Source organism: Chrysemys picta, chromosome 2 (assembly GCF_011386835.1).
Source record: "Chrysemys picta bellii isolate R12L10 chromosome 2, ASM1138683v2, whole genome shotgun sequence".
Classification (NCBI taxonomy): Eukaryota; Metazoa; Chordata; order Testudines; family Emydidae; genus Chrysemys; species Chrysemys picta.
In genome coordinates, this window is record NC_088792.1 from 266,293,588 (window position 1) to 266,320,914 (window position 27,327).

The window sequence follows — 27,327 nt, forward strand, 5'->3', positions numbered from 1 at the left end:
GGTATGTTGATTTGTTCCTGTGTTAGTGTAGGGAGTGTCCTGAGTAGATGGTGCAGTTTCTTAGTGTATTCCTCAGTGGGATCTGAGGAAAGTGGCCTGTAAAATTTGGTATTGGAGAGTTGTCTGGCAGCCTCCTTCTGGTAGTCAGACCTGTTCATGATGACAACAGCACCTCCTTTATCAGCCTCTTTGATGATAATGTCAGGGTGGTTTCTGAGGCTGTGGATGGCATTGCGTTCTGCACGACTTAGGTTATGAGGCAAGCGATGTTGTTTTTCCACAATTTCTGCCTGTGCACGTCGGCGGAAGCATTCTATGTATAGGTCCAGACTGTCATTTCGACCCTCAGGAGGAGTCCATGTGGAGTTCTTCTTCCTGTGTTGTTGGTGGGAGGGTATCTGTGTATCAGTGCGCTGTTCAGTGTTATCTTGAAAACCTTAAGCATATTCTCACCAGCAACCACGCACCGCACCATAACAACTCCAACTCAGGAACCAACCCATGCAACAAACCTCGATGCCAACTCCGCCCACATATCTACACCAGCAACACCATCACAGGACCTAACCAGATCAGCTACAACATCACCGGCTCATTCACCTGCACGTCCACCAATGTTATATATGCCATCATATGCCAGCAATGCCCCTCTGCTTTGTACATTGGCCAAACTGGACAGTCACTACGCAAGAGGATAAATGGACACAAGTCAGATACCAGGAATGGCAATATACAAAAACCTGTAGGAGAACACTTCAACCTCCCTGGCCACACAATAGCAGATGTAAAGGTAGCCATCTTACAGCAAAAAAACTTCAGGACCAGACTCCAAAGAGAAACTGCTGAGCTTCAGTTCATTTGCAAATTTGGCACCATCAGATCAGGATTAAACAAAGACTTTGAATGGTTATCCAACTACAGAAGCAGTTTCTCCTCCCTTGGTGTTCACACCTCAACTGCTAGCAGAGCACCTCACCCTCCCTGATTGAACTAACCTCGTTATCTCCATACTGATTTATACCTGCCTCTGGAGATTTCCATTACTTGCATCTGAAGAAGTGAGGTTCTTACCCACAAAAGCTTATGCTCCCAATACTTCTGTTAGTCTCAAAGGTGCCACAGGACCCTCTGAATGGAGAACAAACTCACCTAACCTACCATCGTGTGGATACAAATATGAGGAAAAAGGCCCCTGAGAATCTACAACCCCTTAGGCAGAAGTTGTGGGAAATGGTCTGCCAGAAACTGTTGGCCATGTTGGGCTTCAGGATCATTGTGCAGCCTATCTCAAACTGGGGGTCCTAACCCAAAAGGGGGTCTCAAGGCTAGTGTGAGGGGGTCAGGAGTAGGGTCACAATATGTCCGGGTTTTCCCAGACATGACCTTTTTTTTTTTTTTTTTTTTTTTTTTTGTTCTCCGATGTCCCTCCAGGCAGATTTTGGAAATATGAAAAAATGTCTGTGATTTTTTCCTTGCCTTCAAAGCTGGGTATCAGGAGAGCAACAGCCTATGGCTGGGCAACTAGCTTGGATGGTAGCACTGCCACCAGCAGAAATGTAGAAACAAGGGTGGCATGGTATGGTATTACCACCCTTCTTTCTGCTCCGCTGCTTGTAGCAGCGCTGCCTTCCAAGCTGGGTGGCCGGAGAGCTGCAGCCACTGGCCAGGCACTCAGCTCAGATGGCAGCACTGCTGCTAGCAGCAGGGCAGAAGGTAGGATGGCATTGTATGTTATTGCCACTGCTGATGGCGATGATGCTGCCTTCTGAGCTGGGTGGCCACAGAGCAATGGCTGCGGCTGAGTGCCCATCTCAGATGGCAGTACCACTGCCAACAGGAAGCACAGAAGGAAGGGTGGCATGGTGTAGTATTGCCACCCTTCCTTCTGCACCACTGCTGGTGGCGATGATGCTGCCCTCCAATCTGGGTGGCCAGAGAGTAGCAGCCGCTGACCGAGTGCCCAGCTCAGACAGCCATGCCACTGCCAGCAGCAGCACAGAAGGAAGGGTGTGATTGTATGGTATTGCCACTCTTCCTTCTGCGCCACTGTTGATGGCAGCTATGCCTTACAAGCTTGATGGCCAGAGAGCACAGACACCTGGCTCAGAACCCAGCTCCAGCTGTCCAGCTCTGAATGTAATAAAAGATCATGGACATTTTTTTCAGATTTCCAAAATCTGCCCGGAGGGAGATCGGAGAACCAAAAAAGAAGTCATGTACGGGAAAACCCAGCTGTATGGTGACCCTACTCACAATCCTCCTACATGAAAATGGTCATAGATTCTCAGGAAAGTTTATCATATTTCAAATATCTTCCTGGATGGAGATCAGAAGACCTAAAAAAAAGGGGTCATGTCTAGGAAAACCCAGCTGTATGTTACCCCTATCAAAACATCAGCACCCCTGACATTAAGTGTCCAGCTATTTGTTTGTACATAGTTGTGTATAAAGCCACAATCCTTGGACAATGTTATGATTATTGCCACAATCAAAAAGGCTTCCAGATCCTCAAAGTGTATCCCGTTGTCTATTTTTTTATTTCAGAAAATATGTGTAAGCAGGGTCTGAATGGATGCTTCCCTGACAGCTAGCTGGGTGGGGAAGAGACTATGGGTGTGTTTATGTAAATAGTTTTCTCCTGCTCTGATTACATATTCATCATTTATAGCTGTGTCAAAGGATCAACTTTGGTTGGTGTTGGGTACAAATGACTTTAGTACTGAATGCAGGGGTAGTGAAATATGGTTACCAATGTTGTAATTATTGTAGGAATACAGAAAAGCAGGATTGTTCTTAACCTGCCACAAATGAAGGTGCAGAGACAGGTCAGGCATGTGAAGGGACTTTTGGGTTGCTGGACTTAAGAACCTGAGGGGAAAAGGACACTGCCCAACCTACTTGCCGGTGGGTCTTTTACTCATGGTTTATGTTTATGAACCCTGTTTGCGGTGTTTCCCCAAATTAATGCTGAGTTACTTCCCTCCTTTTATTAAAAGTTTATTTTCTACACTCGGACTCTGTGCTTGCAAGTGGGGAAGTATTGCCTCTCAGAGGCACCCCCGGGTGGTGTGTAATTTTCCCAAGTTTCCTGGGTGCAGGCTCAAGCCGGTTCTGTGGTGTATCAATGGAAAGGAACCCCTAGATATTGAACCCAGCCCTGGTTGCTGCTGGCTCCACCTGGCAGAAGGGTTACATACGTTTCTTAAATGTCAATATATTTATTCCTGAAGGGTGTTACTTTACACTTTTTGAGAGGTTTTAGAGCCTTTGACTGCAGGGATAATGGTTACATGCTTCATTTAGTGCTCCTATGAGTCTATACAGTAATTTACTATCACTTCTAGGGGGGGAGTCCATCACAGCCTGAAATATTTTCAAAGGAGGGCTTTAATGCATACCACACACTGGACAAGAGAGGGTTAATCCCATGTTATGGATGGTGGAAATCCCACCCCTCAGACTGTGCTGGGCATGCTCCAACTGCTGCCTCAGTATAAAAGGGAGCAGCCCTGCTCATTCAAGGTGGAATGAAGAAGGGGAAGGATCTTTGGTGAAGGCTCTAGCTGAAGTGCTGTCACAGCCATTACCTGGAGATCCTGAGAGTTGGACTGGAAGTCTATGGCCAATGGAGCCCCAGGGAATCATCCATGCTGATGAGCCCAGAGACCCTGATACTCAACTGCAGCTTCTGGAAGCATGGTAGGAAGTAACCCAGGGAGAGTGCATGAGTGGTATCTCCCACCCAAGTGAGGTCAGTGTGTTTCAGAGGGGTTCCCCACTGACTCTGTGGTGGACCACTCTGCCAACTGTTAGAGCCCAGGGTTGGGGCCCTGGGTGGGCCAGGGCCCCCCTACCTGGACTGCTGCCCCCCCCGGTAGTGGCCCCCTGGGTACTGGCCACGGGGTTGCACTGTCCCTTGTCTGTGGGCTGTTATATGGACTCAGGCTACTAGGCTGCGCTGCCCTGAGTACAAGGGCTGCTGCAAGTGACTCTGGGTGTTAGGCTGCGCTGCCCTGAACACAGGAGCTTTTGTAATTTACTCTGGCCCCTAGGCCACACTGCCCTGTGTCTGTGGCAGTTATATGGACTCTGGCTGCCAGGCTGCACTACCCTGAATGCAAGGGCCTCTGTAATTGATTAGGCTGCACTTTCCCGACCCTAAGGGCAGCCATATTGTGTCTGGGTCGTGCCACTGTCAGCCTAAAGACTGTCAGGTAGACTGCAACCGTGGCGGTATCACAACCCCACCATGCTCCAAATGAGGGGCATACCACACGACAGGGGCCCTGTCAAATAAGTTTGCGATCCCCTGCCTTAGACACTGCTTTAGCTGAATTCAATAAGGAAAATACATTGGCTCTGTGATGGGATGTCACCCCGGGGGTGCACTCTAGGAGCTATGGGAAACACTGTGCCCCTCTAAGACACACAGCTGAGGTGGCCCTATTTTCACACGGCTTGGTTGGAGACACAGCCAGCCTCACCAGGCCCTGTTATCACCCAACACGACAACATGTGGCACCACTCACCCAAACTGAGCTACCTAAGTGCAAACAGCAGACACCAGTCAATTTCCCAGCTCCTTGGGCATGCATGCCCCCATTGGAGTACAAACCCAAAATTATACCATCTTGCACTGCACAGGGGTTTGTACAATGTAAACTCATAAATAGTTCGCTCTTCTCTTGATGTGGGAAAGATATGCAACAAGCCTGTGTTAACCAAGCTGAGATTTTTTCCCCCAGACACTTCACTCAAAGGCACACTGGTTTAGATAAAGCAAAAAACCCAAATTTTTTACTACAAAAAGATAGATTTTAAGTTCTTATAAGTGATAGCAAACAGATCAAAGCAGATTACCTAGTAAATAAACTAAACCACAAACTAAGCCTAAAATACTAGAAAGATTGGATATAAATCGCAATTTATCACCTTGGCTGATGCTACAAGCAGTCCACCAGGTTTCCATACACAGGCTAAAAATCCTTTTAGTCTGGGACCAGCACTTCCCCTAGTTCAGGCTTTGTTTTTCAGATGTTTCCAGGAGTGTCCTTGTGTGGGGAGTGAGCCCTCTAGACGAGGTAACACCCCACTTTATATCGCTTTACTATTTGGTGGGAGTCCTTTGTATCAAAGGTAGTTTTCAGACCAGTTTGTGGAAAAATACAGGTTCCAAAATGGAGGTCAGTGTCATGTGGGCGGTCACATGTCCCTTGCTGAGTCACAGCAGGCATTACTCATGGGCTGGCTGAAAGGTTCACCAGAAGGTTAAAGCTCTTCCATGTCCCATTGTCTTTGCTGATGGGCCATCAGCACTTTCTAGTTTCTTCATTGTTGTACCTGAAAGGCTAGCTGTGGGTGTTTTCCAGAGTAAGCACATTTGAAATATAGATACATAGTCAATATTCATAACTTCATATACAAAAATGATACATGCATACAACTAGAAATCATATTCAGCAAATCATAAATTTTCCATAGACACCCGAGAAGACATATCTTGTACAAAATGCAATATGTCATAATTAGATCAATTATACAACTATGAAGAATATGAGGTGCAGTTTCACAGGCTTTGTCAAGGTTATTGGCCCAATAATTTACTAAGACAAAGTACATACGAAACCAAATTAATGGTTGTATTAATTACTTTGCTGGACACTGTGCTGCTTAGTAAATTTTCAATATCTAGAGTGGTGTCTTTGTTCTTCCAGTGACAGAGGCTGGGTGTTCCCAGCAATAATAACAGGGAATTGAGAGAGGGTTCAGAATTCACAGATGAGTACTTCTCCTCTGGTATTGTACACAGTGTATGATTCAAATCATTTTCTTTTGCAGCTATGTAGCAAAACTCCGCTTGAATGAGAGAATTTCCTGTTACCTAGATGAGCAAAAACTCTGGCGTAGTCAATCTTATAATGCCCAATTTTTCTCCCATTGAAGTCAAAGGTGCAACTTCCAATACACCCCTCATTTGTGTGTGTGTGCGTGAGCATGCATGTGTGCAGATAGATCTAATGAGTCACCAATGAGTGACGGTGTTTCCAATAGACTCCAGCAGGGATTGGTTCTTGGCCCAATGCTATTCAATATTTTTCAATATGCAATGACCTGGAAGAAAATATAAAATAATTACTGACAAAGTTTGCAGATGACACAAAGGTTGGTGGGGTGGTAAATAACTATGAGAACGGAACACAGGTGTGGTGATCTGATTCGCTTGGCAAACTAGGCACAATCAAAACACATCTTTTAATATATTTAATATTTAATCAACCAAATATATAGATACAGATACCTGTGTATATACGCATGAGAAATCAGTCTGGCTTATAAAAGCTTCATAGCATGTAAATTATGCATGTCTGAAGCATAAATAGTTGATTGCGGTCATGCTGTTTTGTAAGTATAGCTTGAAGTAGAACTGTCCTTAGGCATTACCAAGTAATAAGCAGAGAGAATAAAGTGCTTGCACAGCCCATTATACTACAGCCCAATGCTACTTGGGCACTGGGGCCACATTTTGACACAACGAACAGTTTTGGAATAAAGCTAGCATCCAGTTTTTGGCCATAGTCTTTAGTAACATCCTGTACTCATTACTTGAGGAAGGAAGCATTGCAATTCCTTTTTTCCAAACCTTTGTCTGGAAGTTCAATGCTTCTGATGGAGTGGTCTTTAGTCACTAGGACCTAAATCCTCAAAGGTATTGAGGTACCTAACTCTCACTGAAATTAAAGGAGTTAGGCACTTATGTACCTTTGAGGACCTGCCCATGTGGATCCCAGTGCAGAATTGATTCCTTTCTGCCTCATTTACAAAATGTAAGATGATCTAGTGGTCTGAACACTCGACTGAGCGCCAGGAGCCCTTGAGTTCTAATCCTTCCTCTGAAATTAACTTCTTCTGTGGTCTTTAGCAACTCAAAGACTCTGTTCCTTGGTTTCCTCAGATGGAAAAGTTGGACAATTGTGTTTCACTTCTAATAGTGTGAGGATTAATTCATTAATATCACTTAATTACTTTTAAATCCATGAATAGAAGCCAAAGCACTTGAATGAAGCCAAAGGTGTAACAAAGTGACTCGCTAATGTGGAATGGTTGCTGTTAGGAAAAAATAAAAATACCAATAAAAACTTTTAAAGGAGTATCAAAAAGTTATTGTATGACTTTTATTACTATTGATTTGCATCTCAATAGCATCTATAAATGCCAACAAAGACAGCACCTAGCACAATTGGACCTTGGTATGTATATACAGTAGCAGACAGTTGCCACCTCAAGGTGCTTAAACAATCTAAATAAATACACAAAAAGTGGAAAGGTAAATAGTAGCACAGAGGGCAGAAGTGACTCACTCAAGGTCATACAGCAAGTCTGTGTCAGAGCTGGGAACATCACCCAGGTCTCCTGAATGCTCAGCCATGGTTTTATCCAGTAGACCATGCTGCTTTTCTAGTCATAGCTTTTTGCTTGTAATGAACTTAATCTGATTCCTAAATTTCACAACAAGAAAAGGGCTGACATGCTAAGCTAGTCCCAGGCAGGCTCCCTTACTCATCTGCAGTACATTGTTCCTGTGTGTTTTCACTGGTATTATCTGCCTCCATAATTGAAATAGCTCTCTGGAGAAGTTACTCCAGGTGCTGATAGCTTTATGATTCATTGCAGTGGCAGCTTAGTCTCTGTGTACAGAGGCAGGGAAGGGCTTCTGTACACTTCCTCTCCTTCCCCCTCCCCCCCACCTCCCCCCCCCCCCCCGACTTATCCATTGTTTCTGTGGAAATCTGCCCGTTATGTCATGCAACCAGCAAGGAAACTCTGGGTAACTGAGTTCCCAAATCATCTGTGGCAGAAAATTCATCAGTGCAGTCTATAATGTACTGTTTTTTTAAATGCAGTAAATATCTGTCAGAGGCCTGCTGGGCATATTGAATCCTGAGATATGTAAGGAAAACACCGATCAGATGAGAGCTGAGACAGTGATGCAGACCAGCCTGGTGAACATGTCTGATGGGGCATCCACCCCACACTGGCAAGGAAGGGATTAAGAGGTCTAGGGAGGCTGCTGGAGGAAGTGACAAATAGGAGGAGGGGTGTGAGAAGCAGTCAATCCAGGCCCAGCATGCCCATATAAGAAGTGCCCCTAAATCTGGCCCGGATTGGTACCTTGATGTTGAAAGGTGCTACATCCTCAACCTGGATAAAGGACTGTCACAATCTCAGATGCTGGGAATGTACAGCTGTAAGTCTCAGGAGACCAGGAAAAGAATAAGGTAATTACACAAAGATCAGGCTATCAAGAGTTTATGTAAACCACATTAAAAATAATAATCACCCATCAAATTAAAGTTTCAGTTAACGAATTGAAACTCATTTCAATCTACATATGGTAAAGAAATTCAAAGTGATTCCTGGTGACTTTAGTAGTATTCTTGTGTTAACAGTTTTCATGTTGGGGTTTCACTTCTAATTCACTTTCTTTCATTCATAGCATAATTTTCATTAGCTGTTGTAGTGATTTACATGTAAGCAGAGTCATGTTGGACTTTTGGGACTTTGGTGATGCTTGGGTTGCTGGTTTCAAGAACCAACAGGAAAGGACACAGCCCAATTTGCTGGTGGTGGGTCTTCGCTCATGGTTTGGTCTATGAACTCTAGTTGTGGTGTCTTCCCAATTTAATGCTATGTCATTTACCTCATGTTATTAAACATTTTCTGCTACACCGAGGCTCTGTGCTTGCGAGAGGGGAAGTATTGCCTCTTCAAGGCGCCCAGGGGTGTGTGTGTAAGATTTTCCCAGGTCACTGGGTGGGGGCTCGAGCTGGTTTTGTGTCACGCTGTTGGGAGGGGATCCCTATGTACTGAACCCGGCCCTTGCTACTATCAATTTGGCCTGGCAGAAGGGTTACATTTTTGGGGGCTCGTCCGGGATATCTGGGTCAGTAACCCTCGCAAGCACATCTTGGGTAATTCATTAACTTGGGAAAACCCAAAATCATCTTGTTGTTTTGATCTGTTATATTTGTAAAAAAATTACAGTTTGTATAATGGCCCTACACTTGCTAGAGGACTGGTGGAAGGGGATGAATATTAACCCTAGGAACTGTCTTCTGGTAACGGGGGTGCCGGAGGCGTTTGAGAGTGCAATAGAACCTATCTTAAGGGCATCCGCTGAGTATCTGAGTAAGTGCAAAATGCGTGGGCGCATGTTTGTGAGGGAGGAGGGGGCTTTTGCTGTACTGTGTGAGCTGCCAGCGGCTGTGGACCCTCTACAGGTTCCAGGCATGATAGCAGTGGAAGATGGTGAGTGGATGGTAATAACCACTGGGAGCCAGCCCTCACCAGTCCCTGCCTCTGATGTAGAGTTTTTAAAGAAAATGTCGGCCTTTTTGGGGAAAGAGGGAAAGACTTTGGCTTATATGCCAGGTCTGTTGGGCCTTGACCCAGGAGTCCCACACCGGGAGACTGCTCCTTCACCTCATGAGTGGGTGAAGGCTTTGGGGCAAGCATTAGAAAAGGTTATGTCACCCCACCCTGATTCAAGCCCCTATCGTAAACTGAGGTTGTTTACTGGGGGTCCCACCTCAATACCTGGGGAGGAAGCATTTGAACCCTGGCTGGAACACACCACTGAAATGCTGCAGGAGTGAGCGGTGCCTGATGCTGAAAAGAGAAGGCGACTAGTAGAGTGCCTCAGGGGGCCAGCCCTAGATGTGATTTGCACCCTGAAGCTCAGTAACCCTGGGGTCAAGGTGAAGGACTGCCTAGAGGCCCTTGATCATGCCTTTGGGAGAACCAAGGACTCAGATGATGTCTATTGCAAGTTCCTCAATGCCAGGCAACAAAAGGGAGAGAAGGTTTCTGACTATATCCAGAGGTTGGAGAAATTATTGCAGAGAGCCATCATGAGGGGAGCAGTGGCAGTTGGGCAAATGGACCGGACTAGATTGGCTCAGATTGTGAGAGGAATTCAATATCTGAACCCAATCCTTCTCCACCTCCGATTAAGAGAACGGCAAGACAATCCACCGAGTTACTCTCGGCTGATAAAAGAGGTCCGAGAGGAAGAAGAGAGGCAGGCAGCTGGCGAGGTTTGGGAGGTGCAGCCACACCAGGCGACTGGCACAACATCCATACAAACGTCCAAGGCACTGATGGTGAATCCTCAAGAGGAACTTACCCAACGAGTGCAGGTCCTGACACAGAAAGTGGCTGAATTAGAGAATACCATCGATTCAGCAAATACTTCAAGGTACAAGGAACCCTCTGCTACCACGGTCCAGAAGACTACATTTAGAACCTCTGCCCCACCAAGGCAACAAGGGAAAGGACAATCCTTCTGCTACCAGTGTGGGCACATTGCTGCAAGGTGTCAGAATGCAGAGAATCCCACGCTAGTATATCAAAAGCTGAGGACAACCTGGGGAAAGTCGGGAAACGCCCCAGGGCCTGGGAAGGGAGCTGCCTAGGCCTGCAGGGTGTGGAGGCTCCCCTGGAAAGAACCATGCAGCCCAAATCCCACCAGGATTGATAGGACCCCGAGCAGAGGTAACTGTAAAGGTTGAAGGGACCGAATGTAGAGCAGTGCCTGACACAGGATCCCAAGTGACTATCATATTCCAGTCTTTCTACCAGCAGCTGCTTAGGCATCTACCTATATGGCCCTTGACAGGGCTTGGCCTGTGTGGCCTCAGCATGGATGAATACCCCTGATAGGGGTAATGTCATAGTACACCTGGAATTCCCAGAAGAGATTGCTGGGGTAAGACAGGAGGTGGACACTGCTGCTTTAATATGCCCTGACCCTAAAGGAGCCTCTGATGTGTCCGTGCTAATAGGGACCAACTCCAGCCTCTTTAAGGTACTTGCAGATTACTGCAGACAGCAAGCCAGGGACCAACATCTGAACATCTTGGTGATACACACACACACACTGTGCCGCAGCCTACAGGAACAATTGAGGACACAAGAAAAGTGATGCCTGATTTGCCAGTGGGAGCATTGAGGTATGCAGGCCCGGTCCCCTTAGTGGTTCCTGCAGTGACAGAAAAGGAAGTGATTGTCATGAGTACCTGTCTAAAAGGCAGTAAGGGAACATTAGCAGTGGTAGAGCAGCCGACCGAGGGAGGGCTGGTTCTCAGTGGAGTCATAACCCTACCTGCTGAAGCCCAGGAAGAGGTGACTATACTGATTGCTAATGAAACATGCCGTGACGTGTTTGTAAAACCAGAGCAGAAGATTGCAGATATCTTTGAGCCTGAAACCATTGTGAGACTCCAGTGTGAAGCTGAAGTTCCAGTGATGGATCCTGCAAAGTTTGACTTTGGGGAATCAACATTGTCTGAGGAGTGGAAGGATAACCTGCGGAAGAAGCTTTGCGAGAGATCCAAGGTATTCTCACTGCATGAGTGGGACGTGGGATATGCCAAAGGAGTGGAACACCACATCAGGCTACAAGATCCCCGACCCTTCAGGGAGCGATCTAGGAGGATTGCTCTCTCTGAGATGGAAGACGTACGCCATCATCTTCAAGAGCTGATAGCGAATGGTATCATTACAGAGTCCCGAAGCCCCTACGCCTCTCCCATTGTGGTGGTTCATAAGAAGAGTGGGAAAATCCAGATGTGTATTGACTACCGCACCCTAAACAGGTGCACAACAGTTGACCAATACACCATGCCTCAAGTACAAGATGCCTTGGACTGTTTGCTGGGTAGCCAGTGGTTCTCTGTGTTGGATCTTCGGAGTGGATACTACCAGATCCCTCTGGGAGAAGATAAGGAGAAGACAGCCTTCATCTGCCCGTTAGGGTTCTACCAGTTCGAACGCATGCCCCAAGGGATTTCTGGGGCACTTGCCACATTTCAACATCTTATGGAGAAAGTCATGGGAGGCATGAACTTACTGCAAGTGTTTAGTTTACTTGGATGACCTGATTGTGTTTGGAAGAACCTTGGAGGAGCATGAAGAAAGACTTCTTAAAGTGCTTGATAGGTTGGAGGCATATGGTTTGAAGCTTTCAATTGACAAATGCCAGTTCTGCCGAACCTCAGTGAAGTATGTGGGTCACATCGTGTCCCAGGAGGGTGTGAGTACTGATCCCAACAAAATAGAAGCACTCACTACCTGGCCACGTCCAAGTAACTACAGAGAACTCAAGACCTTTCTTGGATTTAGTGGCTACTACCGCAGATTTGTGAAGAACTACGCTACGATTGTAAAACCCCTGAATGACCTTACCAGGGGATACCAGTCCAACAAGAACAAATCTAAGACCAAGAATAAGAGGAGGCCTCCAAAGCCTCTTGTGCAGAGACACTATGGCCCCTTCGAACCGTTTGGGCCACGGTGGGATGAGAGATGTGAGAGGGCTTTTCAGGAAATCATTACTCGCCTAACTCATGCCCCCATCCTAGTCTTTGCTGATCCAAGCAAACCATTTATCCTACATACTGATGCCAGTTTGGAGGGTCTGGGAGCAGTACTGTACCAGGAAGTGGAAGGCAAACATAAACCCGTAGCCTTTGCCAGCCGACGACTGTCTGACAGTGAAACTCGCTATCCCATCCACAAGCTGGAGTTCTTGGCCTTGAAATGGGCCATCACTGAGAAATTTCGAGACTACTTGTATGGTGCTCAGTTCCAGGTGTGGACAGACAACAGCCCGTTGACTTATGTGTTAACAAGTGCTAAGTTGGATGCTGCAGGGCAGAGATGGATGGCCGCCTTGGCTAGCTATGAGTTCAGCATTCAATACCGATCAGAGAGAAGCAATGTAGATGCAGATGCATTGTCCAGGCATCCGCAGGCACCTGAAGTTGTTATGATACCCATGGATGGAGTGAGGGCTATTTGCAGTGTGAGTCGCCAAGAGCCAGAGGCCCATGAGAGTCTTCATGGATGTGTTGCTGAAGCTTTGGGTCTGCCACCTGAATGCGTGCCTTCTGCTTCCGTGAACTATATTGCATTGGACCAATCTCCCTTGCCCGTGCTCAATGCGGCTGACTGGCAAGAAGCCCAGCTGCAAGATATTGACATTCGTGATACACTACTTGCCAAAAGGGAGGGGCGAAGCCCAGGTGCGGTTGTCCCACCTAACCCAGAGGGTAAACTACTATTGAGAGAATGGACCAAACTAAAACTGATCCAGGGAGTGTTGCATCAAATGACCACCGACCCTTTACAAAAGCAACGAGCACAGCTAGTGCTGCCAAAAGAGTACAGAGCCCTGGCCATGAGGGCCCTGCATGATGACTTTGGACATTTAGGGATGGAGAGGACCCTGGAACTTCTTCGTAGTAGATTCTATTGGCCCCGGATGACTGAAGATGTTCGTAGGAAATGTGAGACTTGCGCTCGATGTGTTCAAAGGAAAACTCTGCCCACGAGGGCTGCATATCTCAAGAACATCACCAGCACCAAACCTTTGGAACTTGTATGCATCGATTTCTTGTCTTTAGAAGTAGACAAGAGGAATATTGGGAACATTCTAGTAGTGACTGACCATTATACGCGATATGCGCAGGCATATCCCACACATGATCAGAGGGCCACCACTGTCGCTCAAGTACTGTGGGGAAAAATATTTCTCAGTTTATGGATTTCCAGCCCGGATACACTCGGATCAGGGGCGGGACTTTGAGAGTCACCTTCTGAAGGAGGTGCTGAGGATAGCGAGAATTAAAAAGTCTAGGACAACGCCTTATCACCCGCAAGGTGATCCTCAGCCAGAGAGGTTCAACCGAACCCTATTACATATGTTGGGGACTTTGCAGCCAGAGCAGAAGGCAACTTGGAGCCAACATGTCGCATTTCTGGTGCACGCCTACAATGCCACAAAGAATGATGCTACAGGAGTCACTCCATATCTCTTAATTTTTGGGCGAGAACCAAGATTACCCATAGACCTGTGCTCTGGTGTATCAGAGGATTGAGATAGCTATGAAACTCATCAGCAATATGTATCCTGACTAAGAGAGAAGCTGCAGGATGTTTATCACTTAGCTACATCTGCGGCTCGGAAGAACGCAGACCGCAACAAACATTGATATGATGCTAGGGTACGTCTGCAAGAGCTCCAGCCGGGGGACAGAGTCCTGCTGCGAAATTTGGGTATTGCTGGCAAACACAAGATAGCTGACAGATGGAAGGCAATACCTTACTTGGTGATGGAAAAGCTAGGAGACCTGCCGGTCTACAAGATCAAACCTGAAGAGGGTCCAGGGCAGACAAAGACCGTGCATAGAAACCTTTTGCTACCTGTGGGGGAATTGGTAGGCACCCCTTATAAGATGGGCCTCAACAGGGCAACCGGGCAGAATGAAGGTGCTGGACCAAAGCTGCCCTCCAACATGGACAGCCAGCCCCCTGCAGCTAACCTACCCCTATGCAGCACATCCGAGAGTGAGTCTGAGGAGGAAGACACAACCATAGTGTATCCTGGGATGGAGACAAGATTTCAGTCTCGATCAGCTGACTCAAAAGAGAGCTCCTCCTCTTCCACCCTAAACCCCATGGCAGAAGTATTTAGGCCCATTCCTGACACCCCTGAGCCACTGGTGGGACCCCCATGTGATGACACACACAGGTTATTGGACAGTGGAGACATACAGGTGGAGGATGTCCTGGGCACCTTGGACCCTCCACTGTTAGAACTAGAAATGCAGGGGCCTATGCCAGTAGCCGAGGGGCCCTCAAAGGAAACCTCTCCATCCATCATTCAAGAGGCTGTCCCCCCACCATGGCAACAGAGATTCTCAATAGATGAGACAGGGTAATAAGACCAGTAAAACGGTGGACTTACGATGCACCTGGGGTGACTAGTGAGGAACCAATACGTTTAGCACATAGCCACTTTAGCTTCCACAAGCCTATCTGAGGCCCTTTGGAGGGAACCAGTGAGTTGGTATAATAGGGAGTGTGATTTGTCGGGACGACAAATTCTCGGCTGCGGGGAGGATGTAAGCAGAGTCAGGATGAGCTCTACCCTGACATCTGGTGGTGAATTATGGCAAGTGTGGAAAAGAATTCCAGGGGCTGATCTGGTTTGCATAGGCACACCCACCCGCCTGGCATGAAACAACAGCAACTGAAAGTGGTTACTTTGGCTGGTGTGGGATCCCCAGTTTCTCTGTTATTGGGGCAGGAAGAATAAAGTTTTGTTACCCTGATTCTGTGAATCAAGGCCAGTGGAACTGTTGTATGACAGAAGGACTCACCATTACCTAAGTAGCACTTGCTTGACAAGGGGCCTGGGTTACAAAACCTAGTGAATGGAAAGAGGTTGGGGGTAGGTATTTGTACCTGGTGGTGTGGGCCCCTTTTATGAGCCTGAAACACCAATTGTACTTCCTCCTCTCTCCATTGCTGAATGTCAGAGCTAACTTTGATTCCATTAAGAGTCTAGTTACAGGCTGCTGAGCTGAATTCAGTTTGGGCCAATAGTGCACTAGCACTGGGGCTCCCCTACTACCAGCTGAAATCACTAAGAGCTGAAATCACAAAAGAGCTAAAGTTATTAAGAGCTGAGATCACTGAGGCTGTGTTAACTAGTGGGGGAGCCTGAAGCTATATTGCTAAGCAGCTGGCAGAGCAGTTTGCGGGGACGGCTGGAGGAGCAGCTAGCAGAGTGGAGCCTTGCAGGGACGGTTGGAGTGGCCCAAGGGATGGTTGGCGCGAAGCCGAGCGGCTCACAGGTCAGTGGGCGGAGCCGAGCCGAGTGGAGCAGCTGGTAGAGCAGAACAGTTCGTGGGATGGCAGGAGCGGCTCACGGGACGGCTGGTGGAGTGGAGCGGCTCGTGGTGAAGGCTGCGGCGGAACCCCACAGAGAGGCGGCCGGTCGGCCTCGGATCACATAAGGTGCCCCTTAACACGCTGCGTGCCCCCCCCCCTTTGAACTCTGGGGCTGCACTGACCGGGGACAGAGACTTTGGGGGTTGTTGGACTTGTGGGACTTTGGTGATTCTTGGGTTGCTGGTTTCAAGAACCAACAGGAAAGGACACGGCCCAATTTGCTGGGGTGGGTCTTCGCTCATGGTTTGGTCTATGAACTCTAGTTGTGGTGTTTTCCCAATTTAATGCTATGTCATTTACCTCATGTTATTAAACATTTTCTGCTACACCGAGGCTTTGTGCTTGCGAGAGGGGAAGTATTGCCTCTTCGAGGCACCCAGGGGTGTAAGATTTTCCCAGGTCACTGGGTGGGGGCTCGAGCTGGTTTTGTGTCACGCTATTGGGAGGGGACCCCTATGTACTGAACCCAGCCCTTGCTGCTATCAACTTGGCCTGGCAGAAGGGTTACATACATAGAGGATACTATTTAAGAAAAAAATGAAAACTAACCCCCTGGGATACAATTTAACCTTGTAGTAAATTGTCATGGTATAAGGATGACTCTAGACCTGAGGCTTGGGATCACCCAAGATGTGGTAAATTACAAAATTCTTCATTTACCTGTGCCAGTCTGTAGAAATCCAGGGCCATGCAAGTAGGAGTTAAAAGGGTGGGAGGTCCAAACAGCCAAAGTCCACCTGGTAATCAGGACCAGTTGCCTATCAACCAGAGAGGAAAAAGGGCTGGAATGGCTGGTGGAGAGAGTTCTGGTGCACAGCGTAGTGTAAGATGGTCTATCAATGCTGGAACTTTATTTTAAATTGTTTCATATCCTGCAGGAGGGGGAAGAATTTTTATTTTGGAACTGCTGTAATACCTTGAAAATGAAATACTTATGTTTTTTGGATAGGGTTTGTATCTGGGAAAGGCAGGTTTTTGTATATGTTGGGGAGCGGCACTGGGACTAATAGCAGCTAAGGTGTTTTAAAACCTTGTTTACAGCTTGCTACACTAAACTGTGATGGCCTATGTCCTGTTATTGTCTTTTTTTAAAAATAGTTAAAATGTATATTGAGCACTCATAAAAACTACTAACTTCTCAAGTTTTTAAATAGTTAAACATTTTATTTTACTTTCCCTTATTCTCCTTCCCTATAGTTTTATAGACTTTTATAGGGGAAACTCCTTTGCTTAAGTCTTTGGATGGCATTAAATAGTAACATGAAATGTTCTTATTGAGGGGTGAGGGTGGAATTGTTTAGTCTCCAGAAGAGAAGAATGAGGGGAGATTTGATAGCAGCCTTCAACTACCTGAAGGGGGATTCCAAAGAGGATGGAGCTCGGCTGTTCTCAGTGGTGGCAGATGACAGAACAAGGAGCAATGGTCTCAAGTTGCAGTGGGGGAGGTCCAGGTTGGATATTAGGAAACACTATTTCACTAGGAGGGTGGTGAAGCACTGGAATGCGTTACCTAGGGAGGTGGTGGAGTCCCCTTTTTTGGAGGTTTTTAAGGCCCGGCTTGACAAAGCCCCGGCTGGGATGATTTAGTTGGGAATTGGCCCTGCTTTGAGCAGGGGGTTGGACTAGATGACCTCTTGAGGTCCCTTCCAATACTGATATTCTATGATTCTATGATAATTGGCTTTTAATAGCATTGGGTTGTTGTTACTGATGTCTGTCTTTTTTTTGTTTGTTTGTTTTTAAGACTCAGAGGGGGAGAGAAAATGCATCTTCTGTGTTTCTTTCTTATAAATAATCTCTCTTACAACGTAGCTGCTGAGAAAATTACAGGGAAAGCATGGTATCTGATTAGCCATTCTTAAGGTTTGGCAAACGTCTAGCAGTTTGACTAAAAGCATTGTTTATAAATTCTTTCTGGCCACAGGCACACAGCAGTGCTGCAAAAGGTGGCTTTGTCTTGGCAAGCTAAGCCAGAAGGCAAGAGAAAGATAGGAAAGAAAAGAAAAGACAGGGAAGGGGAAACGACAAGTTAGGTAGGTGGTGATTGCAGAAACCAAGTTCCTACTCAAGCTGTAACTTAGTGTAGCTTGTAGTACCATCTGGTTTCCTATCCTTGCCTGGTCTGGCCAGAACACTGTTCAGGAGTAAGAGAACAAAGGGCCAAAGCTGTGATGGTAGATTTGTGAGTCCTGGGAGATGAAGGAGAGGCTGACATCCATGATGGTGTGGTTTGTGCCCTCTGCAAGCTGGGTCATTCAGCAACCTAGCAGTTACCAAGTAACTTCCAGAAGGATGCGGCAACATGGTCCCAATCAAAACACATCTCTGGTGATTTCAATTATAGCAACATCCTTCTGTGCTGATGCTGAGCACCATTTTGGCTGGTTGCTATAGTAATCTTTTAACCACCTAAATACCCCCTGTTGGTTCTTTAAGCTTAAAGACCTCCAGTTTTCACTAGTGTCTTCCATTTTTGTTTCTTTTCAAATGATGTTATTTAACAGTCTGAGTTAGACTCTGTTACTTATTACCTGCTTCAGACAATTGTGCATACAGGCCTTCTGCACAACAGAGTCTGCCTGGGACCTGGGGCAGTTACCCTTGGATATTCATAGAACAGCTCTTGATGAATAAAATAAGTTAAGAGTAGTTACTTCTGATTACACTTGGCCTGAATTTGGCACCCTACATTTTAAAATAATTTCCCATTACAGAGCACAAGAGCTATGTCTATAAATTATTCCCACGGTTTGAGGCTCAGGGTTCTGCACATCTCACAGTCATGCACATACAATATGCATAGAGAGGACTGTGATCTTTTCAAGACATCACAGGGGCTCTTCATTAAGTAATGTGAGGGTGAAGGAGTTGGAGTAGAATTTCCGTTAAAATAAACTACTGATGTAAATATACCTGCTTGCATATGTTAAATGAACTCTGACTGAAACTGGGAATCTGTACAGCCAGCTGGTGACTAACACTCCCTCTCCCTATAGTGCACATTCAATGTTTATATTGATGAAGCACATGCAATACTTAGAACTGGATGAAAAACAGAATTTCACCAAAAAACTACCAACCTTTCAAAAGTCTCCCCCCTCTAGTTATTACACCTATTAGAGTAGCACCTTGAGGCCTTGTGCAGGGTCAAAGGCCCATTCTTAGCCAAGAACTAGCCTAAAGCTCCTCACTTTCTCCCAGGGGCACTTCTTCCCTTCACTAACCTCATAATTTTTTTTAAGTCCTCTACAGTTTGCCTGCAGGGAGGGAAAGAACGGCATGTGTCACATGCTAGTCATGTTGCTGAAGGCACTATGGGAAAGTGCTTAGATACCATGGTGATGGGAGTAGTGTATCAGCTGGAACAGAAAACAGACAGGAGTCCAGCTTCCCAACAGAAAATGCTGAGGCCAGATAGGCAACAAAGTAACTTTCATTTGACAAATAGATAAACATTAGGCTTCTCACGGATCTCCTGGGCCCTTCCCAGGACTGATCCAAGGAGCACTGCTGTTGCCAACTCTCATGATTTTGTCATGAGTCTCATAATAATTGTTTTGCTGAAAGCCCCAGCTCCTGGAGTCAAGTGGATATGTGATGATTTCAGCCTTCATTCTTAAACAAAAAGTAATTTTCTAGCTCTGGTGGCTGGGGAGAAAACTTAAAATATGACACACACACACCCCGTGCACACTCATGCTCAAAAAGGAGAAGGCAAATAAAAAACACGGAATCTATTATTTTTTACATAATCTGATGATTTTAAGGTGAATCATGGTTTTTGGTAAGCCTGACTCATGATTTTTGAACATTTGGGGTTAGCAACGTGGTGGGCCGTCTACACCACCTAATATTAACTCCTGCACTGATGCAGCAAACAGTCCAGGCTCAGGGAAACAGTAGTGCTGATGCTCTCAAAGGATCCAGCCATTAACCTCTGGGCTAATCTTAGCAAATTACTTATTCCTTATTGAGAACTCTAGCAGCACCCAAGTACAGATGTGATGTGTGCACACACACACAGTGCAAAGGGGAGGATGGTCCTGAAACTGGTGGCTGGGAAATTATTCCCTTAAACAACAGATTGACTTCTGAAAGGGCTGAGTCCTGGTGGGAGGGGGGAGGCAGGTGCTCTCTAAATCTAGCAGGCACCTACTTCCAGGTTTTCTGTTAAAGAGCTGGATTACTGTATCTGGGCGTTGGCCGCTCTAGAGCGTTAACCCCTAGACAGGCGGTAGAGTGCAGACTCAGTGTCTAGGAAGGAGCACAAGTCCCTGTCCCTGCCCTCCTAACAACTTCTCTCTCACATATGCACACACGTTCTCCCTCCGTCCCTCCCACTTTATGAACCTCCGTCACATCCCTACCCGTGCAGCTCAGGCAACGCATTCCCAGCACCCCGGCAGCAGCTCCCACCGCGGTCCCCGCACACGCTCAGCTCGCAGTACCACGCCGCGCCACTGGTTGGAAATTAGGGCCCGAGTCCGATGCGGGGAAAGAGAGGGGACCAGAACCTGCCCCAGCGCCTGCGATTGGTTCCCTCGCCGCGCCCCGCCCCCGCGCTACCCAATGGGAGGACGGGGTTTCAGAGGCGCTCTATATAACCGGCTCTAGAGGGCTGCGCACAGGGAGGCCAGCGGAGCCGGGTGGGACTCGCGGTAGGATGAGGCTAACGCGTGGCTGTGACTGGAGGCAGCGCCTGCCCAGCCTGGGGCTGCTGCTTCTGCTGCTGTGCAAGGCAAGGGCAGGGCCGGGCTGGAGCTGCGGCGCCCCGTGGCTGGGCGCTGCGGGGAGGGGGCCGCAGGGTGCCCGCTGACTTGGTCTGTCTGTCTGCCCCGCAGGTGAGTGGCCAGCCGCCGCCGTGCCCCCCGCAGTGCGGCGGCCGCCCGTGCCCGGCAGAGCCACCCAGCTGCGCCCCGGGAGTGCCCGCCGTGCTGGACGGCTGCGCCTGCTGCCTGGTGTGCGCCCGGCAGCGCGGGGAGAGCTGCTCCGAGCGGCAGCCCTGCGACCAGGGCAGCGGCCTCTACTGCGACCGCAGCGCCGGGGCCGGACGGGGCATCTGCCTGGGTAAGTGCGGCTGCGGAGCCTGAGACCGGGTCTTGGGCCAGCTGCAACGGGGCCCGCCTGAGAGCATCGCAGTCAGAGCTGCTGCTCCCGGTGCCAGGCTGGGCTGGGCAGTGCGCAGCCGGGATGCTTCGGGGCTGGGCGAGGGACATCTGCTGCCAGCTGGGCTCTGCCCGGGGTACCTCCTGGGGGCAGAGTCAGGCATGTTTCCCTGTTCCCCACACACAGATCGGTGGGCCCCTAGAGATGGGCGTGGCTGCCCCTAACATGGAGACCGTATGTCACAGGGGGAGAAGCCATTGGGGATGCTCAGGCACCAAGAAAATCTGCTGGCTTCCTCCTCAGCTAGGGAAAGGTGTCTCTCTCTTCCTCCACCCCCATGTATCTTTCTGTGATTTACATTCCTATTTCATAACCATGTGAGCTACCATGGCACTACCTACTTTAGATCACCGCTTGGACACCTCTTCCTCAGGGCTTCCTCTTCCTGGGGTCACCTAGGGATTTCTAAAAAAAAAAAAAAAATTATTTTATTTTTATTTATTTATTTAAATTTCACCACCAAAGTACTGGGGTAGCAGGTGTGGCAGACAAAATGAGCTCCTCTAAAGTGTAAATGAGAAGTCTTTCACCTCAGAACTGCAGCTTCTGCGTTCTGCTATGAAAGAGAACATTGTTATTCTTTTCATGAAGTGGAGCAAATATGCCACCTGTGTGTAGTCTTAGTTTTACATGTAACTCATGCACTTTCCCCTCTTTATACCAGTGCTTGAAGGAGACAACTGTGTGTTTGATGGGGTTATTTATCAGAGTGGGGAGACATTCCAGCCCAGCTGTAAATACCAGTGTGCCTGCAGAGATGGACAGATTGGCTGTGTGCCCCGCTGTAACCTTGACCTACTGCTCCCTGGTCCTGATTGCCCTTTCCCAAGGAAAACTGAAGTCCCAGGAGAGTGTTGTGAGAAGTGGACTTGTGACCCTAAAGAGGAAGTGACTTTGGGCAGTTTTGCTATGGCTGGTGAGCTATTCAGACTTACTATTGCAGTCAAATGAACCCTGTAATGATTGTGTATTGGAAATGCCCACTTGGTTATCAAACCTAGAACTCCACTTCCAGTTTTTCTATAAGAAATGCATATAGAACATTCGTGACTATACAGAAAATAGGACTAAAAGTGGAATTGCAAAAGGCACTTAAAACCACCCCCAAAGGAAACCAATGCATAGCCATTTTAAACTGTAATTAGCCTCTTAAAACCAGGGCCCTACCAGGAACAGCAGTGACCAGTCACTAGTCCCGTAAGCACTACACCTGGTAGTGTGTGCAGAGGTGGGGCCGGCCTGAGAAATGATTTTATTATGGTCGTGCCTAAGGGCCAACCAAGAAGGGACCCTCACTGTGCAAAGAGTAGCAAATGGTCCCTGCCCTGACAAGCTTGCTATCTAAATAGACATGGCAGAAACAGGGTGGGGGAAAGAGTAGAACACAAGCATAGTGAACAGTGGGATGGTGGCAAATACCATGTGAGTTCTGATTCTTTTGGGGTGGGGGGGTTAGCTAGGAAGTGATACCCTGAAAGGAAGGGGGGGGGAGATGAGGAGTAGCTGTGGGGTGAAGTTAAGGTGTAGAGACTGGGAGGAAAAGGGTTGGTGCAAACAACCTATCAGCACAGGGCAGAGAAAGTCTGGTCAAAACCCTAGAAAGTTCTCCAAGGACCAAAGGTCTCTGCTTTGACTGTATCCACTCCTACTTGCACGAGACTTTGGATGGCTTTCTCTCTGCAGTCTTCTCCCAAGGCCATGCGGGGGGGGGGGGGGCGGACGGGACAGAGACAGGGAGGGAGAATCAACCGCTGAGTCCTACTGCTCCTAGATCTGCAATCTTGCTGGTTTCTCTGAGACTAACATCAGATACTACAGAAGTCACCTTATCTATACTATATGCTCTTCCTAAAACTTCTGTCCATTGCTAGTGGTAACAATGGTGGAAGATGTGGTATAGACATGGTAATTAAAATGGCACTGGCTTCCAGCACCTGTATATGTTTGAGCTCCCATAGCTACAGCTGTTAACAGCAGCAGGCAACATTAGGGGAAACTACTAGTGTAGATACAATCGGTCAATGGGTCTGAAAGAACCGTCCTATTCCAAATTTTCTCATTCCTCTTGTTGTCACTTGGTCTGGCAGGAAAACTGGGGAAGTCTTCAGCTCAGTTCTCAGGGAACCTGAGGAGCATTTTTAGAAAAATCAAGTACCAGTTGGATTTTTTTTTTTTTAAAGCAGCAGCCATGTAACTTCCCCTCCACCCTTTCTGAAATTATGAATGTTTTTTTCCTTTTTAAAACTAGTTAAACTTACCAGTTCTTTGTAAGGTAAACCTGCAAATATAGGTTGGGGCCACTGCACCTTGCTTTTCAGTGTGGCCTTGATCCAGTCACTTAACACTGCGGAACATCAGCTCACACATTTGAAAAAGGAAACCATATTTACTGGTTCTTGCCTGGCAAGAATGTTGAGCTCTAGTTACAGTTTAGAACATGCTCTGAAATATCTGATGAAAGGTACCGCATGATGTAAGTACAAAATATTGCCGCCTTCATCCTACAATTCCTCATAATCGTTTGCTTTTTGTTGATGACAGGTTGACGCATGGACATTGTCAATATTGGTGGTCTTCCCCCCCCCCCCCCGCCCCCTTTTTGCAACTGGAGATATCACTTAGAAAATCTCCATTTTTTTTTTTTTGGAGCCTTACCTTGCAAGAGGATAGTGGAATAGCTTCTAGCAAGAGTTGTCACAATGGTGTAGCCAGTAGGTTTCCACTGGGAATCAAGCCAAGCTCTTGACTGGCTCAGGAAATGGGTGTTCCAAGGTCACTTGGACTCACTCTGGTTCTCTTCTAGGGTAAAAGAATGTTAGCCTTCACCAAGTAACCATAAAGCTGGTAATATTTGTTTTACAGCTTAACACATGCTGTACATGTGGTAGTACAGTGTCATAACAATAATCTGTCTTTGTAAGTACTTTGACATCACTTTTTTAATAATTGACAAGATTGCTTTATTCCCATAGCCATAAAATCATCTAACTTACTTCCACTGCAGTTTACTACAATTCAATAAGATGTAAGGATTGTCTTGAAATTATATTTCATAACTAAATTTTTGGTGACTAATCTGACAAAGAACAAAAGATAAACCTCTTGTAAAACAGTCATTCACACGTGACTTGCAAATCAGCAGTAAAATCCTCATCACAACTAGCAGTGATGGGGAAGTTGTCACACTGGGCATGGAGACTGAACGACTCTCCCCTCTGGATTAGGGTTGGGATGCATGGGAAGGGATAGCGTACATAAATTTCTGCACTAAGCAGTACCCATTTTGTTGATAAACCGAGGACTTCAGTCTCCAGGGCTGTCAAGTGAGTCCTTTAAAACACCTAAATAACAAATCTCTAGTACTAAAAAGCACTCCAGTAATCCGCTTTAAAGTTGCTAAGTCCTATTTCAAAGTCATAAGTTTAGAGAATTTATTTTTGTCTTGGATTGTTCGCTATCAACGAACTAGGTGGAGATCAAATGGACTCTTACAGGAATCCAATATTTTTATTGTAATGGAGTATTTGGGTTTTTTATTTATAGCCTATAGAAAAGAATCAACTCTTGGAATTGATGTCTCTGACTCAAGTTCCAACTGTATTGAGCAGACAACAGAATGGAGTTCATGTTCCAAAAGCTGTGGAATGGGCTTTTCCACCCGCATTACAAACCGGAATCCTCAGTGTGCGATGATGAAGCAGACACGACTCTGCATGGTGCGACCTTGTGAGAGCGAGCAGCTGATTGATAAGGTATGAACCCAAGCACTTGCTAGAGTAAGTTCTTTGTTGCCCGAATTCCTCCTTCCTCCATATAATGCTGGCATTTCAAGTGCATTAAACAGACACACACGAACAAGCAACAGTTTGCTTTTTTCAACACATTACAGAAGTTTTATTTGTAGGGAGGTGCTGTCCGTTAACTATGTTCTGGCATCTGTATGTTTCATAAGATTTATTGTAATTAGTAACCGTTTTAGTTTCTAAACTTTCTGGTGCAACTTTACTGACTTCAAAGAGGTGTTACACAAAGATTTAATTTGGGCAAGGGTTTGGGATTTTTCTTGGTACATTTAATTGTCAACGGTGGGCCTGACCACAGAATAAGTAGAGGTGGCTTACCAGAGACTTGTGCAATACATGAATTAAGGGGCTTGGGTCAAATCTCATGAGTGAGAATAGTAATTCTGGCCAATTAGGGGAGAGGGGTAGAAAAATGGGCACCCCTGCTCTGCCTGCCCAGCACTCCTGCTGGGTGAGTGGGAGAAGCCCCTGTACCCTGACCCCACTCCCCAGCAGGAGCGGGTAAGGAAGATTACAGGCAGAAGGGGTAGGGATGGGGCCCCGTTTGCTCTGGCCCAGGGCCTCACAAAACCCTAATCTGCCTCTGCTAGTAATATGTCCATTGAAGTAACTGGAATCTGACTGCTGTTGCGCCAGTGAAGAGATGAGAAACAAGCCCAAGGTTTCCAAATCCCACAGTAAACCTGCATGTTTCTAACTTTCTTCTATATACTAAACTGCCTGTATGACACACATTTAATGACACTTGATGTTTTTCTTAGAAAGGGAAAAAGTGTGTCCGAACAAAGAAGTCCTTGAAAGCTGTTCACTTTGAGTACAAGAACTGCACTAGTATACAGACCTATAAACCCCGCTATTGTGGGCTCTGCACTGATGGACGATGCTGCACACCACACAACACCAAGACAATCAAGGTTGAGTTCCAGTGTCCCCAGAGCAAAGTCCTCAAAAAGCCAATGATGCTGATCACTACCTGTGTCTGTCATAACAACTGTCCCCAGGACAACATTTTCTTCCAGCTGTTAGAGCCAATGTTCAATGGAGTAAAAATATGAAACACTGAAACTAGGTTACTTTTTCAAAAACTTAAAATGTTTGAACAGTTTATATGAAACTTAACCCATGATCAGATGAATGTAATATATCCAGTCTTTCTAAACTCATATCACTTGTTCCTGAGAACTCAAATAACTCATGCTATACTTTAGGGGAGGAAAAATGTATTTCATTAACTTGGAGAAAGTTCAGTTTCCTGGAATATAGTTTCATCTTTAATGTAAAGATGAGTAAGCAAATGACCAATTTCTCTCCTCGTTGGGAAATTATGCCATTGACCTCAGTGGCAACAAGATTAGTGCCATTTATCATGCATTTATTTAAAAAATCCTCTTCCTGCTACTTCCATGTCCTTGTCCTCTCAATTTGCATAATGTACTAGCTTTGTTTCTACATAACAGTTCATTACAATAGGAACAATTTGATTACTGTAAAACCCTATTGAAAAGAACATATTTTTGAGGCCATGTGCAGGTAAAAGGTGGCATATCTGACTTTTTACTGAGAATCAAGTGCCACATGTGGCCCCAAGAATGCTAGAGAAGAGGTATGACATAAAGCAGATGAGAGAAACTTCACTAATATCCAGATACTTAATGGCTTCACAAGGAGCCTAGTCCAAATCCTATTGAAGTTGACCATCTAATAATACCTAGTTCTTACAGCACTCTTCAAAGGAAGGTCGGTATTCTTATCCCTATTTTTCAGATGGGGAAACTGAGGCACAGGGCAGTGAAGTGACTTGCCCAAAGTCATCTAGTGCTCAAGCCAGGAATATGATCATGTCTGAATCACTGTCCAGTTCTCTAGCCATTAGGCAATCCTGCCTCCCAAGTGTTATTACAATGTTAGTCTGCAACAGTAAAAGGTTTGTAAATTATTTTAAAGTATTGCTACTCTTTCTATAAAATTGAACACAATACATGTATATAGAAACTGTATATATTGTAATGTTTCTGTAAATGTCTAAGCATTGAGTAAATAAAACTGAGCTGAAACTTTTTTAGTTATTTTTGTTATTACCAAAGTTCCAAAAAAGCTAAAAGTTGCAGTTAAAATCAGACCCCATTCTTGTGAGGTGCTTGGTGCACCTCTAAATCCTAAGTCTCTACTGCCTAACAGTGAGATGATACAAATTCTCCATCTCTTCTAGGAACCCGTAAGGGGGTAGGTTTAGAATGTACACACCTGACACTCACCTTTTGAGCAGTTAACTGAAATTGGGAAGGGATTGTGCAGCAAAGAAGCGATGGGATTAGATATACTGTATCATAAGGGGTTTGGTGGCTTTTCTTAATCTGTGACTATTGTCTAACAAGTTAATTTCCAGCACTTACTGTGGCACACAGTTGTAAGATGCTACAGTTTTCTCCTATAATTAGGAAATAATTCTTCCATTGGGGAAGTGTTGCCTTGTAATAGCAACCACTGTATATAAATAAACTGCCATGATAATTACCTATTAAAGAAACATGATGTGGTAACACCTATGAAACCAAAACATCGA

The 27,327-nt window shown here is 46.3% G+C and overlaps 1 protein-coding gene and 1 long non-coding RNA gene across 4 annotated transcripts; one reads left to right on the top strand and one right to left on the bottom strand.

Annotated features, from left to right (window-relative positions):
• The first annotated feature begins 3,546 nt into the window (after positions 1–3,546).
• CCN3 (cellular communication network factor 3) lies at positions 3,547–26,818 on the top strand. Of its 2 annotated transcripts, none has more exons than XM_065586065.1 (5): positions 3,547–3,699; positions 20,637–20,862; positions 21,626–21,877; positions 24,505–24,713; positions 25,526–26,818. In XM_065586065.1, exons 1-5 carry the CDS (start codon positions 3,697–3,699, stop codon positions 25,817–25,819), a joined length of 984 nt encoding a protein of 327 aa, XP_065442137.1. In that variant the 5' UTR covers positions 3,547–3,696; the 3' UTR covers positions 25,820–26,818. The 2 variants fall into 2 exon arrangements, with proteins under 2 accessions (XP_065442137.1, XP_023964011.1); XM_024108243.3 differs by lacking the exon at positions 3,547–3,699 and adding an exon at positions 20,380–20,533.
• On the bottom strand, positions 4,770–20,355 carry LOC135981807 (uncharacterized). 2 transcript variants are annotated; one of them, XR_010598970.1, is made up of 4 exons: positions 20,163–20,355; positions 16,456–16,553; positions 8,170–8,251; positions 4,770–6,111 (listed from the first exon to the last, which is right to left on the bottom strand). It is a non-coding gene; the product is annotated as an uncharacterized LOC135981807 (long non-coding RNA). The 2 variants fall into 2 exon arrangements; XR_010598969.1 differs by lacking the exon at positions 20,163–20,355 and having other exon boundaries at positions 16,456–19,231.
• Positions 26,819–27,327: the final 509 nt, after the last annotated feature.

Bases quoted from the DNA above. Each gene is read 5' to 3' on its own strand.
- CCN3 (XM_024108243.3), top strand. From the start codon at position 20,459: ATGAGGCTAACGCGTGGCTGTGACTGGAGGCAGCGCCTGCCCAGCCTG. The intron at 21,878-24,504 runs GTGAGCTATTCA...TTTTATTTATAG, and splicing joins GGGCAGTTTTGCTATGGCTG to CCTATAGAAAAGAATCAACT. The intron at 24,714-25,525 runs GTATGAACCCAA...TGTTTTTCTTAG, and splicing joins GCGAGCAGCTGATTGATAAG to AAAGGGAAAAAGTGTGTCCG.